This window comes from Struthio camelus, chromosome 10 (assembly GCF_040807025.1).
Source record: "Struthio camelus isolate bStrCam1 chromosome 10, bStrCam1.hap1, whole genome shotgun sequence".
Lineage (NCBI taxonomy): Eukaryota > Metazoa > Chordata > Aves > Struthioniformes > Struthionidae > Struthio > Struthio camelus.
The window spans coordinates 21,265,027-21,286,130 of NC_090951.1; the positions used below are offsets into that span (position 1 = coordinate 21,265,027).

The 21,104-nt window shown below is 43.8% G+C and overlaps 1 protein-coding gene across 5 annotated transcripts in view; it reads left to right on the forward strand.

Annotated features, from left to right (window-relative positions):
* OSGIN1 (oxidative stress induced growth inhibitor 1) overlaps positions 1-20,080 on the forward strand; it is a 51,088-nt gene extending 31,008 nt beyond the window's left edge. For 2 of the 5 annotated variants that reach the window (XM_068955720.1, XM_068955721.1), the window contains exons 4-9: positions 3,646-3,767; positions 13,245-13,347; positions 15,951-16,087; positions 16,427-16,618; positions 16,871-16,962; positions 17,628-20,080. In XM_068955720.1, coding sequence (XP_068811821.1) covers positions 13,263-13,347; positions 15,951-16,087; positions 16,427-16,618; positions 16,871-16,962; positions 17,628-18,621 — 1,500 coding nt within the window. In that variant the 5' untranslated portion in view covers positions 3,646-3,767; positions 13,245-13,262 and the 3' untranslated portion in view covers positions 18,622-20,080. Of the gene's footprint in view, positions 1-3,645; positions 3,768-8,920; positions 9,083-13,244; positions 13,348-15,950; positions 16,088-16,426; positions 16,619-16,870; positions 16,963-17,627 lie in introns of those variants that run through there. The other 3 variants (XM_068955718.1, XM_009678257.2, XM_068955719.1) reach the window with 3 other exon arrangements.
* The last annotated feature ends 1,024 nt before the right edge of the window (positions 20,081-21,104 follow it).

A 21,104-nucleotide genomic window follows, 5' to 3' on the forward strand; every position in this document is an offset into this window, starting at 1 on the left:
CAGGCATATGGGTGACTATGCATTGGTTTGAAGAGCAAGCTGTACAGCACTCCTGTGCTGTCATATTAGTCCACACTCTTGCACAGTTCCTATGTGTTGTCACGCTCTGGCATGAGTCCAGGCAAGGAAGATCAGTTAGAGTAGGGACTAGCTTGAACTTAATCTAAGGTCATGATAAATAGTCCTGTGAAAAGATCAGCGTAGTGCTCACTGCTGGTAAAGCAAATCAAGTGTATTCTGTTGTCCAATACAAGGACTAGGGGCCAAACATGAAATTACTAGGAACCCAAGTCAAAACAAAGAAGGCAGTATTAACTGCACAAACCTCATCAGGTTTTGGAAGTTCCCTCAGCTGCAGAAAGCTGGAGACGGAAAGACACAGACAAGTGTCATGCTCATCCTGTTCTTTCTCTTCTGTGAGTAATGCTAACAGCCACTGCTGAGGTCAGGACACCAAGCTGGGCAGACCCTTTGAATCAGTCTGGTCAGTCTTATGGTCATGCCTCTACAGGCAGCGCAGATGCAGCGAGCTCTACCTGCCGCATGCAGTAACTCAAACACATGTCCAGCCAGGCACAGCTAACCTAGACAGCAGAGAGACTGTAAGCTCCCCGTTATATGGCAGGGTAATTCTGTCCCACAGTTACTGCTGGTAATAGCCTTGAGTGTTAACCTTCCAAGTGGCCAAGGTGCAAGAGAAGGCTTTAGATAACCCATTGGTCAGAGCTCCCTGGGAACTGATATCAGAGATAGCCTGTGCTTTTAGTAACCTTGGTGCTGCACTGTTCTGCCCTGCTGAGCATGTGTCAGTCTGGACTGATGAACAGAGTCAAGTACTTCATTGTCACAGCTCTGCCACATAGGTTCAGCCTTGAAGTAAAGGGTCATTTGCTATTCCTGGCCTCGGGCTCTTTGGAAGAGACTTTCCTTGATGAGTCAAACTTAGCATTTTCACAATAGAGAGAAATATACTGATCAGGGAATCAAACACCTCTGCCTTTTCATCCCTGCTTGGGACAGATTCTCTGTAGACAAACAGGAAAATTGGGGCATGCAGCTGGTCTGAGAGCTGCCAAAAAATGAGTGGATCATAAATAAGCAAGTTAATTCTCTCCATAGGATCATTATTGGCACAGGCATAACGCTAATCTATAGTCTCTCATCTATAGTTCAGAAATAGCTAGAGAACAGCTGCTTGGTAGATAAAAATAAAGCACACTTTAAAAAGCAAAAACAATGATGTTCCAGCAAAAAAAGATCTGAATAGTAAGGTTTTGGTAAAATAGCTGAGGGGAGCAAGGTGGGTGCGCTCTTGGTGAAATTTCTCCCAAAAAGCAACTTGAACTGTTTCGCAGAACCTTTTAGTTTTTAGTGCCATTGCTATCTTTGGTATTGAACCAGATCCTCAGGGGAGTTTATCTTAATCTGCTAGATGCTGAATAGATATTCTGAAAGGTGATTCTCTCTCCAGCAGCATCTTGCATTTGATTTCTCATTGACCTATGCTCAGCTTTGGTCTTTGACTGCATATGGAGAAATGGATGACTTTGTCAGCTAAATGAGGAATTACACAAATCACTTAGGTACTTCTAAAACAAATGTATTTGGGAATTTGTTACTGAATGGTTTTATTCTTGTGCAGAAATCCGGCCTCTTTTCCTGTGAGGAAATCTCAGATGTGAAATCTCAGAGTTCATAGTGGTTATTTTGTATGTTTCTAAACCACAAAAATGACTCCAGAATATGCATGTATTTCAAAATAGGGCATTCTGTTTTACAGCGTACGGTGGTTCCTTTCATGTTGCAGCCTCCTTAAGCTAGTCTAGAAACAGAGCTGTTGATTAGATGAGAAGCCTTGACCTATGAAATATTTCTGTTACACTTTAATGTATTACTGTTATACTGTGACCAAGTGATAAGATTCTCCTTGGAAAAGATACTGGTTTATCCAGTTTTATGTTGAACTGTTCCAATGAACTTAAATTTATCTCCTGACAGTCAGAATTGCAGCAAGTGGTACAGTGAGAATGAAACTGAGTTTGAAGGAAAAGTTTAACTTGTTTTTTCGCTTCAGCTGATCTTTCAGCATGCACCAAAGCCCTGTTTGAAGGAATGGGATTTGCATGCAAAATCTTAGAGTTTGCCAGAGACTTTTAAAGAGTTACAGAAGGAAGAAAATGCAAGTCGGGAACATCAAACTGGTGAACTGGATCTGACCAGCATCTACCTCTGATAGCTAGTATCTCGGTAAAGTGAAGTACAGAAATTTCTTAATGTTTTTAAGGCAAGGTTAAAGATGCAGGAATGGTTTAAGTTGTGGCAAGGAAAGGAATCCAAGAACCTCCTAAGGCTTTTTGCAGCCCTTTTGTTCATGAACTTCTGTGGCACTGCGTTAAGCAAGCTCATTTTGACATGCTCCTTTTCCAGTTTTGAATTACCCACTCTTATTTGAAAATGTTTTTTTTTGCCTTGAGATAAAATATAGACAGAAAAGATTCCCAGTGCCCACAGTTAAGCTATGAGTCAAACTTAGCATTTTCACAATAGAGAGAAATATCCTCCTTCTTGAAGGATGCTTCTCACTTCTTTTTTTCAGTCAAGAAACCATAAGGGTTTGATTTGGGGTTATGTTCTGCTTTGGGGACAGCAGGCCATTATGTGATACTGCACTTATTATCAGTTGCCAAATGCCTCTATAAAAAGAAAGAACACAACTGGACACTGACTATAGGGTTGTAGAAAATAAAGACTGATTTCACAGATAGATTCTGCTACCCTGAACTCATGTAAATATTTATAAATATATTGATGCTGGATAAGCAGAAAATTTTCCACCGGCTTCATTTGCAGTTTAATCTTTGACTAGGCCATAGCTGCAGTTTGTTTGAAGTGAAAGTGCGTGTGTTTACTTTTTCACCAAACCACATGAATGGTGACATCATCATGGAGGTCTGAGTGCAGCACATGTGAACTGAGTTTTCCTCTGCACATTGCCCTTTGAGGGCAATGAATCTGCGAAGGCCCAGTTCTTCCAGGATGTGAGCATGACTGAGTGTGGCTGTAGTCCCTTGAGCCAAATGACAGTGTGTCTTTGCATCCTATCAGTTTCTGAAAGGGAGCAGATGTGCTGGGAAGTACAGAGCATGCTGGATTTGACTATCATCCCCGTATGCTGTGATCTGAGGGTGTGGTGATCATTTTTCTAAGGGCCTGCCTGCCTGGGGCTATGCACACACAGCCACTCAGCACTCTGCACTTATTCTCTATGTGGATACTTGTACGTGAACTTGGAGTGACTTTATTTTTGCAAGCTATCCACTGTTGTTTTTCAGCACAGTGGGCTACTTTGTGCATGCTAAGATCATCTTTCTCAGGATGTTTATGCAGAGCAGCTAGAGCTCTGCTAACGTGGCCTCCATTACTGTTCATTAGCGGGTCTGGGTAGAGAAGATGTGAGATCTTCCCAAAAGGCATTCTTAGTATGCAGTTGAGTGCCTATACCAGATGTTACTGTTGAGTAGCCAAAGGCATGGCCACATGAATGCACGGTGGTACTCCAGAGCCTTCCTGGGTAGTACAATTGATTCTCGCTTAACAACATTATCAGTGCTGCCTTCCCCAAGCATTTTTGCAACTGTTTTCAAGATGCAGTGGTGGAAGAGGAAGTGGTTGATGCCTCTGGACAATGAAGACTGAACTTAAATTGATGAGACCAAAGCGAAGAAAGACCACCCTCTGAGAACAGCCAGGGAGAGGATGATTGCAAGGTAATGAGTTGAGGGTGGGGAACAATAAAATTTTAAAATGGTTCCAACAAAATATAAGGTTTTGCTTTTTCTTCCTCAAACAACCCCCAAAGGCACTAGGACAAAACCATTTTGGTTATTTATCTGACTGGGAGGTCAATGTCTTTTTGAATAACAAGTGGGTGGAGTGAGCCTTTATTTCTCTCCTCTTGGACTCAACTGCCTAAATACTGCAAAGAACGAACATTGGACAAATACGGCCTTGGCCAAGACCCAGGAAAAGAGGACACAAGCTCAGTGCCAAATTTTTCCTAAAAGGAAGCTATGTGAATGGACAAATGCATGTAGGAAGTCATAAGTATAACTCGGAGCAGGAGCTGGGTCTCACACTTTCAAAGTTTCCTGAGCTGCTGCTTCTGTTAAGCCTAGCAACCCCCTGGGCTTCCCTATAGCTCCTTTAACTCATTCATTTAGCACAGCAGGTTGTTACTTCAGAGATCCAGCTGCTGGCCCAGGTGATGTGGCCATGGCTTGTCTTTTCTGATTCGGAGGGTGCCAGGACATGTGTAGGGAGCATGTTTGCTTTTGTTTTGTTTTTTGTTGAGAATTGTGTTAATGATGCCAAATGTGAGTTCAGTTTGGTTAATGCAAAAAAGTTTTCAGCATCAATGTCAAACCATTGTTTTCATTAAACAAGTAGGTACTAGTCTGGGGTAGACGAGTTAACATACAGTTTCATAAATGCAGACCCCCCCCCCCGCCCACACGTGAAAAGGAGGGGATGCCTTTGGCGGCAGTGGTCTGCAGCTAGATTTCATATACTAAGTAGAGAGAGAACACACAGGCTCAAAATATTTGGTCAGGTCTTCTAAATGCTTCATCTTGAGGTTTTGTGTTAGACCACATGATCTGCATTTATAAAGTTCCCTTAAACAAAATCTTGCATGTTTTTAGTCTCTGTTTTTACTGGAAATGAATGAAACATTGAAGCATCAGAGTGCTGTTTTGGCCCACAGAGGATAATGTTGGGAGTGTTCCTCTAATAATTAAAAACCAGCAGAACATGAAGTTCTAATGTGTGAAACAATGTAGTGTACCAGGATAACTTGGCACAGAGGGATAGCACACCTTAAGCCTGGGTAGAGGGGAAGGGTGGATGCTAGAGAGGTGCTGTAAGTGTCCTGCCATGAGTTGTCAACAGCAGAGGTAGCAACAGTGACTTCTGACAGCAGAGATCTGTTGTTCCTTAAGCTCCTCCAAATCAGAAGACAGAATGAGGGCTGTCTGGCAGGTTTCATGAGTAGGACATGGATAGTATAACTTCTCAGTGACCTGAATGTCAAGTCACAAGGAAATTTCTTGCATCAGGGAATGGTTAAGGTGCAAAGTGTTCCTCTTGAACAATGCTCTGGCTATTTCTGGCATATTCTGCAGCATTACCTTGGGAAAACATAACATTTGCTTGTTTGAGTTCTGAGATGTATATCATGGCTGACCAAAGGGGAAACAAATTGATCTTGGCAACAAATGCACTTGGGCTGTCAATACTGTGAACTGCAGGGTATGACTTGAGGGTGAAATGAATGATTACCAGTGAAGTCCATCCCTTTTTCCTGCAGGCCAGAACCTTCCCAAGCTGCCTGAATCCCAGTTGCAGTGTGTTGAATTCCCCTGTATGCAATGATAGGGGATGATTTGCCTAGCTACCGCTACATAGCGTGCAAGGGTTATTCATACAATTGAAAATGTAGCTTTCTACCTCTGTGCCTGGTATTTCTACCTGTACAGACGAAAGAAGTGATCCTTTGCCTTGTCTAAATGGAGTTCTTTTCATGGGTTCTCTTTTTTCCATAAACCATGTTTTTAAGAAACAAGCTCTTTGGGACCTGCTACGTCACTGTTACACTGCTTTTGCTAGATCACTTTGTGCTCTTGCTAATCTGGATTGATATCTTCTCCTCGGTATTATCCATCAGAGGCTAAGCTTTACTGTTATTTTTTAAAAGGAAAAAACTAAAGAACAGAGGAGAAACCTTTGCAAATCACTTGCTTTATTGACAATTTAAGCCTGACAAATCTACTCCCTTGTACCCTGCCATTCAGACATCTGTGGATTCCTCAGATCCCAGCTGGGACATACTGCATTAAACTTCAGTGAGCCTGTAAACTAGTGGTTTAGTAGAGATTTTTTAGACTGCTTCAGATTTTCCTAGGAAAAACTTAAATTTGTGCCACAATAAACATGTTTTTTGTCAGTTTGTAGCAAAGAAAGGAGTTGGAACAGTTGGTTAAATACATCCTCAGAGAGCTGTGAATAGAGATAATATAAAGTCCTGCTGAAACCTACACAAAAACTTTCTCCTTGAGCCCTTATTAATCTGAATGATACTACTTACCTTTTCTTCCTGACTTACTGTAAGTAGTATCATGTAAATCTGTAGGTCAAAAAGGCTGACTGCCAGGCCAAATGTAGATTATGCAATTACTTCCTCAACTGGGAAGTTTGAGCAGACAAAGCATGCTAGGCTGAGTTATTCTTTCTAGACAAGGCACACAAGGTAAAACAGATCAGAGTAAAATTAAGATATACCCAGTGTGGTATGCCTATTAGGATCTCAATAACAAAGTAGTCCCCAGAGTTGATAGATTTAATAGCCCTATTGCCCTAACAAATAAGGGGTAGTGAGATGTTATCATATTTGAACATCTTCCTGTTAAGAATTATACTGTCTACAAAAAAGGTAGAGCTTGTGGTTTTGACCTTATTTGCAGAGGTAATATTGAAGAGATCTTGGTTTTCTTAACTTAGTGGGAAATAGAGTGAATCTCTTCATTTTGTACATAGAAGAAAATTTTATTTCTGCAGATGTGCGCACAAAGTATTCCTGATTTACTCCTTATAAAGCCTGTCCGACCATCCTGTGGTTTCCTCTTGTATCTATGCCACAGGCAAGCATTGACTATTGATATCTTTTTCTTAAATGCACTCCTGCCTTCTAGTAAAGATAGTCTTTGAAAAACCTAATAACAGGGCAGCTTTAAATCACCTAACTAAACAAATGCCTTAGTTTTCTCTGAAAGTTTAACTTGCCTTGAGTGATACTGGTCACATCTATTACCTGACAATAAATGTGTATTTGGATAATGCATGTAAAAGCCTTTGCTCTTGTCAGAGAATCAGGATGACTGTGTGAATGCTCCAAGTCCTCCCTACCTTGGCTAAGGGTCCAAGCAACTTAAAAAAAGACCTTAGACAGAGCTTTTTGACACAGGTATTTACTGAGTCAAATTTCCAGTAGGGTCACTTCTACTTAAAGCTTTAAGTGAAACAATGGCTTTCTATTTATTGGAACATATGATTCTTGTGGAGTTAAAATAGATTATGCAGTATGGTACTTTGATGTGGGTCTTGAGCAGAGCATTCCTTTTCACGGGTTGTTTTCATCTTTGATATTAGATTGAAAATATGCATCTTAACTGAGTATCAGCAGTCTTCCTGACTCCCTGGAGATCTTAGTTTCAAAATAAATGGCTTGAGAGATAGTTTAAGCTGCAAGTGTTGTATATCTGAACTGCATACTTCAGCTGGAAACCCATTTCATTTAAGAGCACTTTAATTTTAGCTGACTTCATGGTGATTGTTTAAATGGATTACTCCATTGAATTGAATAAAATCCCTTGAATGACAATCCTATTATGCTGTAGTAAGTTTTACTCGTGAAGTGGCTGCATTCACTTTACTTGCATGCAACAGACTTGCAAGACTTTCTCTCACTGAAGAAAAATAAATACAAGTGCTGTATTTTCAGACTCGCCCTAACTATGCTATGTAAGGACAAATTTCTTGGAATTAAGGTAATTATCCCATGAGTACAGCAAAAAAAATTCATATTAGAGGTTTCCATATAAAAGATGCTATGGCAGGAAGACCAAGAGCAGAAGATACTCTTATGTTGAACAAACAACTCCATATGTATTTAATGAACATATTATACATAAGCTCAATATGTTTTGAATATGCCTGCAAAGAGCTACAGTTTTAATGCTGTGTAGAGCAAGCTAAGCACAATCTGACTCTTGCTGGTGTTTTTTTTTTTTAAGAACCACTGACACTTGGGGAGCCTCCAGATAAGATCTTGACTCAGCTTTTCTTTGAAGCAGAGGTGCTTAAACAATTCTGTTTTGCTTTCAAAATTGTCATTTGGACCTGGATTTTACCTCATCACATTTTATCGCAAGGTCTGTGTCCAGTTAGAGGTCTAATCCTGGTCTTGTCAGCAGCTGGCTGCTGATTTTTCCCATGGAATTTATCGCAAACCGAAGATGAACAGTGCTATGGAAAGTTGAAGATTGTCAGCATAGAGCACTGGTTTCCCAGAAGATGATGAGGAGGCTTCCTTTGTATGCAGGATATTTCCACTAATAACGTATTAAATTGCCTGGTATAGCAAATGTACTATAGTCAATAAATACCGGAGAAGTAGAAATCAGAAGGGATTGAGGGAGCAAGGACTTTGCGTGCTGGGCTATTTAATCCTCTTGAACTTCATTCACATGACAATGCGGCAGTGCCTGGTAGCTCTGTGTGACTTTACTCTTCTCCTATGTAGCAGTTTCTGCCTGAGGACCTCTGCAGATACAGAGGAGGAGAAGGCAGCCCTGCTCTGGCAATGTGTCACACTTGTCTGATGTCTGCTATCCCAATGTGTTAGCTGCTCTTAATGATGAGATGAAACTAAGACTCAAAATGCTGCCCAAAGGAGGGAAAGCGGTCACGAATTTCCTTCCCATTTGTGGCCAAAAATATTATCAGTTTTAAAGCAAGTATACCATGCTGTCCTTCCACTTTTTTCGTATCGGCAGTTATCGCTGTAGCAGCTCTCCTTTTTAAATCCAGAGGAAAAATCCAGTTCTACCACAGGAAGTGCTGTGTTTTGTGAAGTCTGGGGTTTAATTTGCCCTGAAGGCAACAAGTGGAAAAGAACAGATGAGTTCCGTGCTGGACTTCTGCCATGCATGGTTCCTGTGAGCCTGCTTTTGCCCTAGTCCTGTAGTCAGCTGAGCACTCCTAAGGAAAGTTACTCTACATCCTTCATTCACAAGCTGAGAAACGAATATTTGTGCTGACTCATGCTTATAAGTATTTTCCTAGCTCCACCTACATTCCCTTCAGCTCCACCTCCCTTCCCTTAGAGCTGGTCGCCTACTATATTTAAACAGCTGTCTTAGAGCGGAGAGCAGCATTCAAGGCTTGTACTTTGGCTGGTTTTTTTCCTGACTGTCTGGGCGTTTTCGGAAGGGTCTCGTTTCTTCTCGGCAGATCTGCTGCCGGAAAGGTAAGATGCCTGTAGGTGAACGTAGGGAGCTCTGGTGGCACGGCGTATTGGAGCACGCTGCTTTCTGAACGATGGCAGGAGGGTTTTTAGGGCGATGTAGCTGTGCGCGCCGCAGAAGTTAAATTGCTCCACGTACTTTGCCTGTGGGGTAACTGGACTGGCATTTAAGAGGGATTGTGCAGGTGGGGAAAAGAGCTCCTTAAACTTGTAGGAAAGTGTAAAGGCTAATGGGACATCTGTTTCTTCAAAGAAGAAAAAAAATCTTAATGAATGAAATTAAACAACCTTTTAAAGAGCTGCTTCTGAAATGGAGGGGATGAAGAAATGAAGCTGAAGGAAGCTGTTGTGTTTCTAGTCTTGTTCTTGTTTAACCCCGAGTGTCACAGAAGCACTTTCAGGCTCCTCTGTTCCTTATATACTCGCGGCACTGCTCTCCACGTGCTGTACAGACCTCTCTTAGCAGTCCTTACTCGAGCAGAAGTCCTAGTGAGATTGTAGGGAGAGCTCTTTGCGTGTGGCTGACATAACTTGGCCTTTCTCTTACTAAAGATCTTTTAATTTTGTTGTCTCGCTAACACATCTGTGTTTTCTTTTGCTTGCTTAAAACGTGTTTCGGTCATGTAGCCTGGAACTGCCAGGGGCCGCGCTGACCTGCTTCGTGTGAGTTACAGGCCCTCTAGGCATAAGGCTGCGTCTGTAAGGTATGCGGGATTTGGCCCAGGATGATAAGCTGGCTGCTTTTTCAAGTCAGAACAATTATGTAACGTTACATCAGCAGCGAAACGCTTTGGAAGCCGCGAGGAGGTGAATTCTGGAACTTGCAGCGTGTTACCGAATGAAGGGGGGGGCGGAAGGAGACCCCCATTTAAAGTAGGAAGCCTAAAGCAGGTGCCAAACCAGTGATTGGGGTCACTGAACTGGCCAGATATGATTGCCTGGCAGCCTGCCCTCTGCCAAGGGAAAGGGAGGAGGGCAGCCTCGTGTTCCTTGTCAGCTCAGGCTTTTTCTTGCTGCAGTTAGTTAAATACTTCTGTATAGATTTGAAGTGAACTTCATTGTCCTGTGTGCTTTCCAGTGGCCTCTGCCAGGACAGGGATTCATGTGCTACAATGAATTAGCTATTGAGGTATCTTTGTCTCTTGATTCCGAGACGGCCAAAACCCAAAACAAACAACAAACAAAAACCCACCTTTACTTCTCATGGCAGGAAAAGTGAGCATTTGGCCAGAAAATCCAGCTGCCTTGATGCTCGGAGCTCAGTCTGCCCCCTGCAAGTCACACACCTAGCCTACAGGTTAGGAATAGCTTTAACCAGGTCTGTCATCTGATTCATTTTCTGCTCAAAAATGCAGTTGGTAACTGAACTGTAAAGATGGCAGGTCTAGGATGTGGAAAGGACCTCTCTCACATGTTGAGACATGCTGGGATGAGCAGAAACTATCAACACAAAACTAACTATCAAAACAGAATTGTCCAGTATCAAAACTTGGGGAAACAAAGTGTGTAGCACTAAAATAGGCCTACTGGGGTTTTATGAACCCAGATCTTGGATAAAACCAGTGCTAAAAATGGTTATGCATGTATGTGGATTGAGGAGTGTTTACAGAATGAGCAATGGTACTCCTCTAGCCTTTAAGGTTTGGTTTAATTCCAATGAATGCTCCTTGGTCACATGTCAGAAGATACTGAATGGAGGCGCAGGTTGAAATGAGGAGAGTTATCGCTGAGGCTGCTGCTTTGCACTGCTCGGGGTGGGTTGGGTGGCAGACTGCAATGGCTGGAAGCCAAGGCAAGCTCCCTTTGAAGCAGACGCGACTATGAGGCTGACTTCTACAGTCTTAGGCCTATTTTTGTCCCCTTCTGGTTCCCCCATAGAAACTTTGGCACAGGACAGTGTGAATTTTGTGCCCAGGTCTTGCAAACAAACTTGTAGGCTCCTTGTTATTTATATACTGGCTTTGTTGCTCCCCTGGAACGGTTGCCATGTGCTGTACTGGGTTGGTTCAGCAGTCCTTGCTCCCAGCAAAAATCCCATAGACGTTGCTGGGTTACCACTGTCTACGGAGCGCGTACAGTCTTTCTGTGCGTGCTGCTGCGGACCGCTGTGCAGCAGAAACCTGCACTGCTTGCTTCCAGGGATCTTCACATTTTCAGACTCCCAGTGTTTTCACAGAGATAGAAAGTGTGCCCTCTGGATTAGGAAACATTAATAAGAATTTGGCTGGTTGTGCAGCACAGCCATGGAGGAGGGAATAGTTTGTTACCATGGAGAAGAAACCTCTGCTAACCTTCAGATGTGTGTTGCAATTTAGGCTGGTTTGAGTGAGTATCTTCCTGATCAGATTGGTGTGCTGTTTCTCTGGGGCCTCAGGCCATCCCAGCTGCTGGTGCTGAACTCTTCCAGTGACACCGGTGGACCTTTGTGGCAGGAGGTTTTGGGGGGTAAATTTGCACGACAACTCACCAATGGTAGTGTGAGGTTTGATTCGTGTGACAGAACCTACCCAACACGCTGAGGAAATACGTGGGCAGTTAGGCCGTGCTACACTGGATTAAATACACCTCAAGGGGCAGATGTGTGCCTCAGTGCGGACACAACATGATGAAGCATTATTCATGTATGCCTCTACTTTCTGCCTGCACAGCTTAGCTGTGACCCTGCATGGTTCCTTCAGATCCCACTCTCTTTAAAGCTAGATGCCTAAAATGGCTCGGATGAGAAAGCATGACTGTTTCTTACCCATGTTTTCTGTGTGGTTCTTGCCCGCTCAGACAAGGCATGAGAGAATGTCGTAGTCTAATGCTTAGTTAAGTGGTAGTAGGCGGTGTTAAACCGTGGTACAGAAGTTCAGACAAAGCTGCTAGTTTTGAGTCCCACGTGGAGGCCTCGTGATGTGTGTCTGTACTTGGATGAATCCAAACCTCTTGGAATGGCTGCCATAGTCTAGCCCAGAGATGGCCATATCTCGGTGCATACAAGCATAGCCACGTCCTTGCAGGCAAACCCGCTTGCACATCTCCTTCTGAAGCCTGAAATTCTGCTAAATGCTAAACTCAGCTGTGGTTTCTAGGTGCTCGTTCAATCACTAGCACCTTCCTGCGTTACTGTAGCTGTTGGTGTTGTAAACGTCAGGTTTTAAGGGGAGCTTTGCACTCGCAGGATGAAATTTGCTGCAATAATTGTTTCAAAGGCAATGATGTGCCAAACGTGTGAACGCGCAGTGGGCTTGATTATGATCTTTCTGCACTTTGAAAGGATGTGGAGAGCATTTGCACTGAAGAGAGTAATGCCATTCGGTGGGTTTGGTCTCGATTTTTTCAAGACAAATACAATGCTTTCAGAAAAGACTGTATTTTGTGCAGAATAACTTGAAGTTTATGTTGAATTTTGAAAAAATTGCTTTTATTGTGATTAAAAAAACCCCAAACTTTGACTTCTCTAGATTAGCTGCCACGATGGCATAGTTGAATTCCCTGGAAAAATAAAAAACACTTATCTGAGGTGCTGTGGTTCCTGCAGGAAGGGCAAGAAACTTTGATTCACTGTTTGCTGAAAGCAAAGGAGGCATCCCTAGGGTCAGGAAGTGAACTAGCCCTACATCTCTCAAAAAGCTCTAGCGATGCAATGGCACGTATTTGAAATTGCAACCCAAACGTTTCCATCCTTTGGGCAGAAGTCTGAGGTGACGCTTGCTCTACTTCTTAGCGAATGCACAGGTTGCTTTAAAAAGCATGAGGCGTTCAACGAGGGATGTTTCCAAGACCTCCATTCATACAAAAATTCATGATAATTATAGAACGACAACATTGTTCTACTCAGTGCGGGCAAAAGTGAAGCTTTCATTAACAAGCTGCACCATTTCACTTGGTATAGTCAGAGGGCTCGTGGTTACTGAAGTTGGCAGCTGTTCTGGGTGGACTGAACCTCACGTGTGGAGGAGAAAGATAAGGGTCCTTTCCTTTTTTTGGTGATATAGTTGAGGAATTAACCTTCCACTTCTAGGAAAGAAAAAAAAGTAGGCCTATCCTGAGTGCCCAAGTGTAACGTGGTGTGCAATACAAGGGTAATGCTCTGGATCAGCCCTGTTCTGTGGGCTATAGCAAGCCATGGTTTTTGTCAGAAAAGCAAATAGTTTAATATATATTTTTTTTTTTTTAACAGGTAGGCTCCAGGACCTAAATGCTTTCGGACAGGAAGATGTATTCAGTGTTGAATAAACACCAAAACGGGAGCGGGTTTAAGCCACTTCCCGTAGTGATCATAGGTAAGTTTTCTTTTGCCAGCATAATTGTGTTCTCTAATGCTGTTTTTGCTTTGGACTTGCCATCTTCTTTGTTCCACACGTTGTTATTAAAACTGAAATTGTACCGGTCATTGTTCCTGCTGCCTTTCCCTGATAGCCAGACTTTCTCTAGCGCCGATATGAAGGGAGTGGTGGCATGTAGGGAACCAGGTGTCTGACAAACTAAAACACATCTGCGTTTCAGTAACAAAAATAGTTCACCTTTTGGACATTGGGTTAGCTGGGCCTGTTTTTCTTTCCCCCGTTGGGTGCTTAAAAGGGTTTGAAACCATTTCACTGAGAAAATCACTAAACCAAGTGGTTAACTCTCTGTAGTGCTTGAATTGGTGCGTGTGATTCTCTCCTTCCCTCCCTCCCTCCCCCCCCAACGTGTGGTTTGGGAGGTGCTCCAGAGGCTGTTACAATTTCTGGGAATTTTTCATAGATCTTTTTAAAACTTCAGAAATCTCTGAGCATGTGCAAATCAGCTTCGCTGCTTTATACAGCAGTTAATAACTTTAGTAAAAAGCTGTGGCTTTTTCCCCCCCTCACCGTTTTAGAAATGAATGCGTTAACTGTCCCGTGTCCCTTGTGAGAGAGGAGCTTCGTAAGGCGAGGTGATTCGGGGAGCAAGCACGAGCGGTGACGTGAGTGCTTTCCCCTCTGACTGATGACAAGCTGTGCTGGAGGGCAGGCATTTCACCCTCCTCCTCTGAGCATGCGCTTAAATGCCTTGTAGAGCTGTGTCCCTGCCTTATCTGTCATGTCATCAGTAGCCTCAGAGCTAGTACAGAGTTTGTGGAGTACATAAATCACACTTAATTCTTGCTGACAGCAAGTTTCACGGGGCACTGTTACCCACGGGTTGAATTCTGAGGGTGACTTTCTGCTGCCTAGTTAAGAAGTCTTCCGCAGCAGGGCAGAGAGGATATTTTGATAGATGCCGGGGTGCATCTATGGGGTCCCAGTGTGGAGGCATCCCTAAAGCCTCTGGAGCACCACCAGTATGAAGATGCCCACTATGGGGAAGCTGTTGAGGGCTGAAGCAGCTCAGTTGTTTCCTTGCACCTGGACATGTCCAGCAGGTCCGCCTGCTTCCCCAGGCCTGATTTTGGGAGACCTTAGCTGTGGCTTGGGGAATAAATCCTCTGTGCACTGTGGAGTGTTATACTACGCTCCGGTGCTTGAATTTGACTCAAACTTCCTTGTACATCCTGAAGCAAAGGAGCAAGCAGGGACCATATTATATTCTACTGTAGCTGCAATGTAGTTTGCTTTTAATTTCCGTTGCTGCTTGATTTTGGATGGTAACTTTCCTGCAAGTAGAATACTCCAAGCACTGACCAACAGCCCCCTATCCATACCCAGAGCCAAGCTGACTTTGGCCCCAGCTGCGGAGGGTAGCTGCCCTTTGCATAGCTCAGCTCACCATGAGTTTTCCAGCCTAAACCTCCCTCTATCTCAAATGTCTGATAAGCGGCCTTTGCTCCAGCGGCTGTGGCATGCAGCACGGGCGCTGTGTCAACACGGCTGCTGTGTCACTCCAGCTCTCCTGCCCTGTATCGTCACTGCATTATGTAATCGTAGTCAGTCACATACTAGTGAGCAGCAACGTGCTGGGTCAGAGAGGCTGACAGCTAGTTATGCAGATGCTGTAGAATATTAAACATACTGGAGAGCAGCCATGTGAAAACTTTCCGCAGACTACTCTTCCCTGCGCTTCGGAGTCACATATATCAAGTCTTTTGGCTGGCTGTTGGGTGGTCAGCTGGACAAGTTTTGAACAAATCGATGGATGGCTAAGTGTTATATTCTGAGGGATTAGCTTGGCATGGCAAAGAGACTTTTTTTATAACTCACAGCTTGCTGTGTTATAAGTATATAGTTATAAGTACAGCTTATAACTCGCTGTGGGGCTAGTTCCAAGGTCCTCGAGAGCCCCCAGCCTAAGCCAGTGTTGCTAGGTAGCCCTTATTATAATGGGATTTCTTACTGAAAGTGTACGGCAGAGCTCTTCCCTCTTGGCTTTGGTCACTCTGTTCTCTGGACTTGCTCTGTATCCTAAGCATGATGAACTACTCTGTCCAGGTGTGAAATGTGTGTCCCGGAGAGCGGAGGCCCCCAGTCAGCGTGTTACCAGTTTTCAACCTTTTAATCTGACTGCAGCTGTCTCCTCCCAAGAAATAGCAGTGGCAGAAAGAAACAGTGGCAATGAGGCAGGTGGGGATAAGGAGACCTCTTCAGGGACAAAAAGCAAAAAGTTACTGAGCAATAATTTAGTTTATCATCAGGCTAGTGACCTCAAGCTTCAGGTGAGGTTAACCTCTGGCTTGTTTGAGCCAATATCTTATCAGCAAATTCTGAGGAGATTACAATGCAAGCAGACACAGCTGAGGAGTAGAAGTGGAAACAGGATAAAATTCCTTCCCCAACTCCATCCTAGAGGTCAGTGGTACCCTGGCAATAGGAAGTCTCCTGTATCTGCAGTGGTATCTTATCCTTTGCATTGGTCTGGTTATTCACAGTACTTCTCCAAGGGCTGCTCCATCTGCAGGAATATAAAACTTTCTTTTCCGTTTGTCTAGGGAACGGACCTTCAGGAATCTGTCTGTCCTATCTGCTGTCAGGCTATGTCCCTTACTTCAAAAGGGACTCTCTTCATCCTCATCCCATTCTGCAGAGGAAACTGGAAGAGGCACCAGATGTCTCCATTTTGGACCAGGTTTGTATTTTTAAAAATGCTTTTTTAGCAGAAAAAAGCCTTCACTGTGACCTCATCGTGAAGTATCCCAGAGGTATTTTATAAATGATAACCTCATTTGGATTTTCCAAGCGCATATGCAGAACGAGCCTTAAACAAAAGACTACTTAGTTGTCCAACTTTCCCTTGTATGAAGTGCCAGCATTGCTGCTGAGATCCTCGAGGTAATTCTCGAGCAAACGGGCTGTGCACCAATAGATAAATTCTGCAGAACACCAAAAGCACCAGTTAGAAGTACCTCAGTTACAAGTACTCTCTCTGGTAGAACATATATTAAGAATCCACTCTCTCTCCTTTTAGGATTTGGAATATCTCTCTGAAGGCTTGGAGGGACGATCCCACAGCCCCGTGGCTCTTCTGTTTGATACTCTTCTGCGTCCAGACACAGACTTTGGTGGAACAACAGAATCTGTCCTCACTTGGTGGCATGAGGCCAACAGAGCTATCCCCCACCTGGTCCTTGGCAGAAACCCTCCTGGAGGTGCCTGGCATGTATGTAATTGAAGCCTAACTACTTAGGTCTGCATGTTGAAAGACAGCCAGATCTCCTAACTGGAGAGTTGAAGGTCTCAAAAAACCAACCCAAAGCAAAAAACAAAAAAAAAAAAAAGAGAGGCTAGAGGATCAAATGAAATCACTGACTTCATGATATGTGGTGTATTAGAACATGACAAAATAGCATTTCATTTTTCTTATTCTTAAATGGCTTTCAGTTATTTAATGCAACTGTGTTTCTTGTTCTAGTCTATTGAAGGGTCTATGATTACCCTGAGCAGAGGGGAATGGATGGGACTCCCAGATCTCCAGTTCAAAGACTGGCTGAGGCAAAAGAGAAGGTGAGGTATCTATGGTGTAACTGTTTATTTGCAAACATCCAAAGGTTATTTGGGAACCTGTGGTGTAGTGCACTCTTGATGCAGATGCCTGTCTTTTATGGATGGTTCTAGTGAGAGGAAGGGACCCCCAGCAGAAGTCCGTTCTGCATTCAGTGGTTCCAGATAAAGTTGCAGCACTGGTTGCAGCGTGTCCACTTCTCAAGCACTCGTTGGGGACAGCTCAGAATGCAGAACCATCAGTTCTGAAAGCGCTTGGAGAAGGCATGGTGGTCTTTGCTGCTGTCCTCAATGACAAGTATAATCATCACAGGTACTGGGGAGTGTCTCAGGTGCTTCTGAGAGATGTTAGCTGCTTGAAAGCTGAAAAAGTCCAGGAGATAAAAACGGAATAGAAGTGAGATATGTAAGAGGAAGGCATAAACGAGTTACCATGTTCTTAGGGAGGGGATTCACGTTTGACAAGTTGCCTCTGTCCAACAACCTGCAAACCTGCCCGTTACCTCTCTAGACCAGCAATAAGTTTGCTGAAGACGAGAAAACTAGATGAGAAGTCTCCTCTGTTAGTGCCAGGATAGAAGGCTCTAGGATATACATTCAGTGGAAGAGGGAGAAAGTCTAAGCTCCTACTTAACTGCTGCTTGACCTTTGTTTGTAATGTGTTACAGAGGCCTTAGAAACAATAGAGCCACGGCAGAAGACATTGCTCAATATTACCAACATTATGTGATGAAGAAAGGGCTGCAGAAGAACTTCAGAAGTGGCACTGTTGTGACCTCTGTGAGGAAAGTGAGCGCAGAGAGCATCTCCAGCCATGCACAGAAAGATCTGCAGGAGAAAAGTGACTCACTCTGGAACTTCACTGAGGAAAGTATGGAGGTCTTTAAAGTAGATGGAGTTTTCAAAACTGTGAAAGGTGACCAGGAACCCTTCTCCATCTATGCAGAGAATGTGGTCCTAGCTACAGGAACATATGATAGTCCCACTTGGCTTGGGGTCAAGGGAGAGAACCTTTCCTATGTCCATCACCAGCTGTCTGCCCTAGAGGAAGCAGTGAAGAACAGCAGTGTTGGCATCATGTCAGATCCAGTCTTGATTGTGGGTGCTGGTCTGACAGCTGCTGATGCGATTCTTTTTGCTCACCACTGCAACATTCCAGTAATCCATGTTTTTCGAAGAACAGTCAACGATCCAGGTCTTATCTTTAACCAGCTCCCCAAAGTGATGTACCCTGAATACCACAAAGTCCATCAGATGATGAAAGAACAGTCAGCTGCTTGTTCTGGGCCCTATGAGTGTTATGTTAGCCTTCCTGAACATCATGTGTTATCCTTTGGCAAGGACAAGAAATGTATCCTTCAAGGCAAGAATGGCTACCAGAAGGTTTATAAAATTTCCATGGCTCTTGTTCTCACTGGCTCAAACCCCAACCTCTCCTTTCTGCCAAATAATGGCATTGACTTGGCAGTGGACAGTGACCAACCAGTCAATCCCAAGAGGAATCCCATAGATGTTGACCCATTCACCTATGAATGCACTCAGGAGAAGGGGCTTTATGCTCTAGGACCCTTAGCTGGGGACAACTTTGTGCGCTTTGTTCAGGGAGGGGCTCTGGCTGTTGCCAGCTCTTTGTTAAAGAAAGCAAACAAAAATCCCCCCTAACAACTCCCCCCCCCCCCGCCCCGCCATGCTAACAGTATCTAAATGGGTTACTGCTATTTTCTTAGAGAAGCAAGTCTCTGATATGTACACCCTCAAATGTGAAGCCCCCACTCCTGGTTTTCACCAAGGTAATGCAGAGAGTTACTAAGTTTTTGCTGAGTTATTTGGGAAGATTAAGTCACCAAATACACAGAGCGGGCTTCATGCATGGTGATACCTTGAACCCTTGAGGATTCAGCTCCTTTCCTGCACAGCTGTGCATGAAGGCAGCAGGAGCCTTAAATCTTGTGCTGCAAAAGTGGGGAGCAAGAGAGTGATTGCTCTTCTATGTAACACCTTCCTGGTTACTGAAAATAGAATTGGGGGACAATCCATGTTAATTATTTCCAGATAGCAAGCTGGCAACCCTGTGTCTGTCGGCGTCTTACACTGTCCAGTGTTTTTGGATGAAATGAAGTAAGCCAATGTGGTTGTATTTGCTCCTGTGGTTCAGCTGTATGTTCTTACTAGACAAGAATTCACTGAAAGATGCTGCAGGTAAATTTTTGGCACATGAAGTAGTACTCTTGTGAATAAAAACTGCCATGGAAGCACAGACTAAACTAGTTTCTTACTGATAACACCAGCAGCATGTTATATGTAGGTTGTTTTATTCAAGAGATTCATGTGGTGGTTGGTTTTCTCCTTCTGAAGAGTCTTCAGAAGTGATGGTACTGACTCACAAACATCCAGTTTGCCATCTTGCAGCATTTTGCCTTCTAACTGCTAAAACTGTGGTGGCTGTGTTCTCAGCAGCTGCTCTAAAGACAGTGCAATTAAAGGGAGCTACTGATTTGTCTTGAAATTCTGCCCATGTGCTGTGTGGGACTCCTGCTGCACAGAGCATTGCAGGAAACAGCAGTATGTTGTGTATTGTAACAGGCATCCCTAGTCTAGCATGATTTTTTTTTTTTTCCCAAGAATGCTGTTTGTGGGGAAAAGGGAAATGGCACAGTCACTTTTTGATTTTTCTGCTGAATATTGCAAATTTTTGTACTGGTTTTCTAATGAAAGATTTTTATTGGCAAAGCACTTTGTTAGGGGCTATCAGTCAATCAGTGTTTTGAATGAGCTGAGGTGGGTGGGAATGGTGCCACATGAGGATGCCTCACCCTCAACCCGCCTATGGGACCTTCCGTGCCTCTCACAGGAAAAATTAAGAGTCATAGTTAATGTCATTCAATATAAAGACAGACTCTGCTCCCGGTGGTGCATTGAAACTCACTGGCATGATAGGATGCTGCACACATCCCTCTGGAAAACTGTGCCTGTGGAGACAGTGGCTGTTTGCAATTGACCTTCACAGGCTGTGCAGGGAGACATACAAGGAACTCATTTGCAGTGTTGTATGTCACTAGAATATTTTCATCACTGGCTGTACTTGTATGAAATGTTTTTCAATAAAGTGATTTCAGACTTACTCTCAGCATGTTTGTTTTTTACCTCTGACTTTGAATCTCTGACCAAGAGAAGATCTAAGAAACTTCTTCGTTAGCTTCCTGACAAATACCAGGATGTGGTGTGATGTGCCCACTGAACCCCACCTCTCTCCTCTCGCTAAGAGGACAACAATCTATAGATGCATCTTCCACGTATCTCTTTCTGCCCTTTAGGATGGAGAACCTTTTTGTAGACACTAGCAAAGTGCCCTCTCTTTTGTAAGGCTAAACTATGCTAAGAACAAAGCTTTTTTTTGCCAAGAGTATTCTCTCCTAGGAGATCTCAGATCTCTTGTCTGGAAAAATCCCAGTCATGGCCTAGTTCAGTAAGTCATAGGATCACTTAGATTGGAGGGGACATTTGAAGGTCAGTGGTCTGACCCCATTAAAGTTTGGCCAAATTTGAGGTTAGCTCAGATTGCTCAGGGCCTTGTCTGGGAAAACTTTGAAAATCAGCTGGGATGGAGATTCCACCATCTCTTTGGGACCCTTGATTCAATGTTTGTCCACCTTTACTATGAAGAATTGTGGATTGCTTGCTTGTTTTGTTTTTTGTTTTTCCTCTTAAGTATCTAATTCAAATGTTCTTGCAACTCATATCTGTTGCCAGTTGTTCTTTCACTGGGCACCTTTAATAAGAGTCTGGCTCAAAGCGTTAAAGCACAAATCCTCCATCTCCTCTGTGGGAGGCTGAGACTTGAGGCCCTCTCGAATTTGCCGGGATGGAGAGGTGCAACGTGGGGAGTTTCTGACTCTGTTCACCGTCCAGATGAGCAGCAGGGCCCCCAGGGATCTCTGTGGGACAAGGCAAAGTGGCAGCAGCTCTGCTTTGCGCTCAGGCTTTGGCAGCCTTGCTCTAATGAGGTGGCAGTTACGTGCTGTATGGGCGTAACTTAGTGTAGATAACGCGGTCTGATGCCAGCTTCCATGTCCTGGGTGTATTGCCGAGGAGAGATGAGAACGTAACTTGATATTCCCCTTGTCCCCCTTAATGCTCCTCCACTC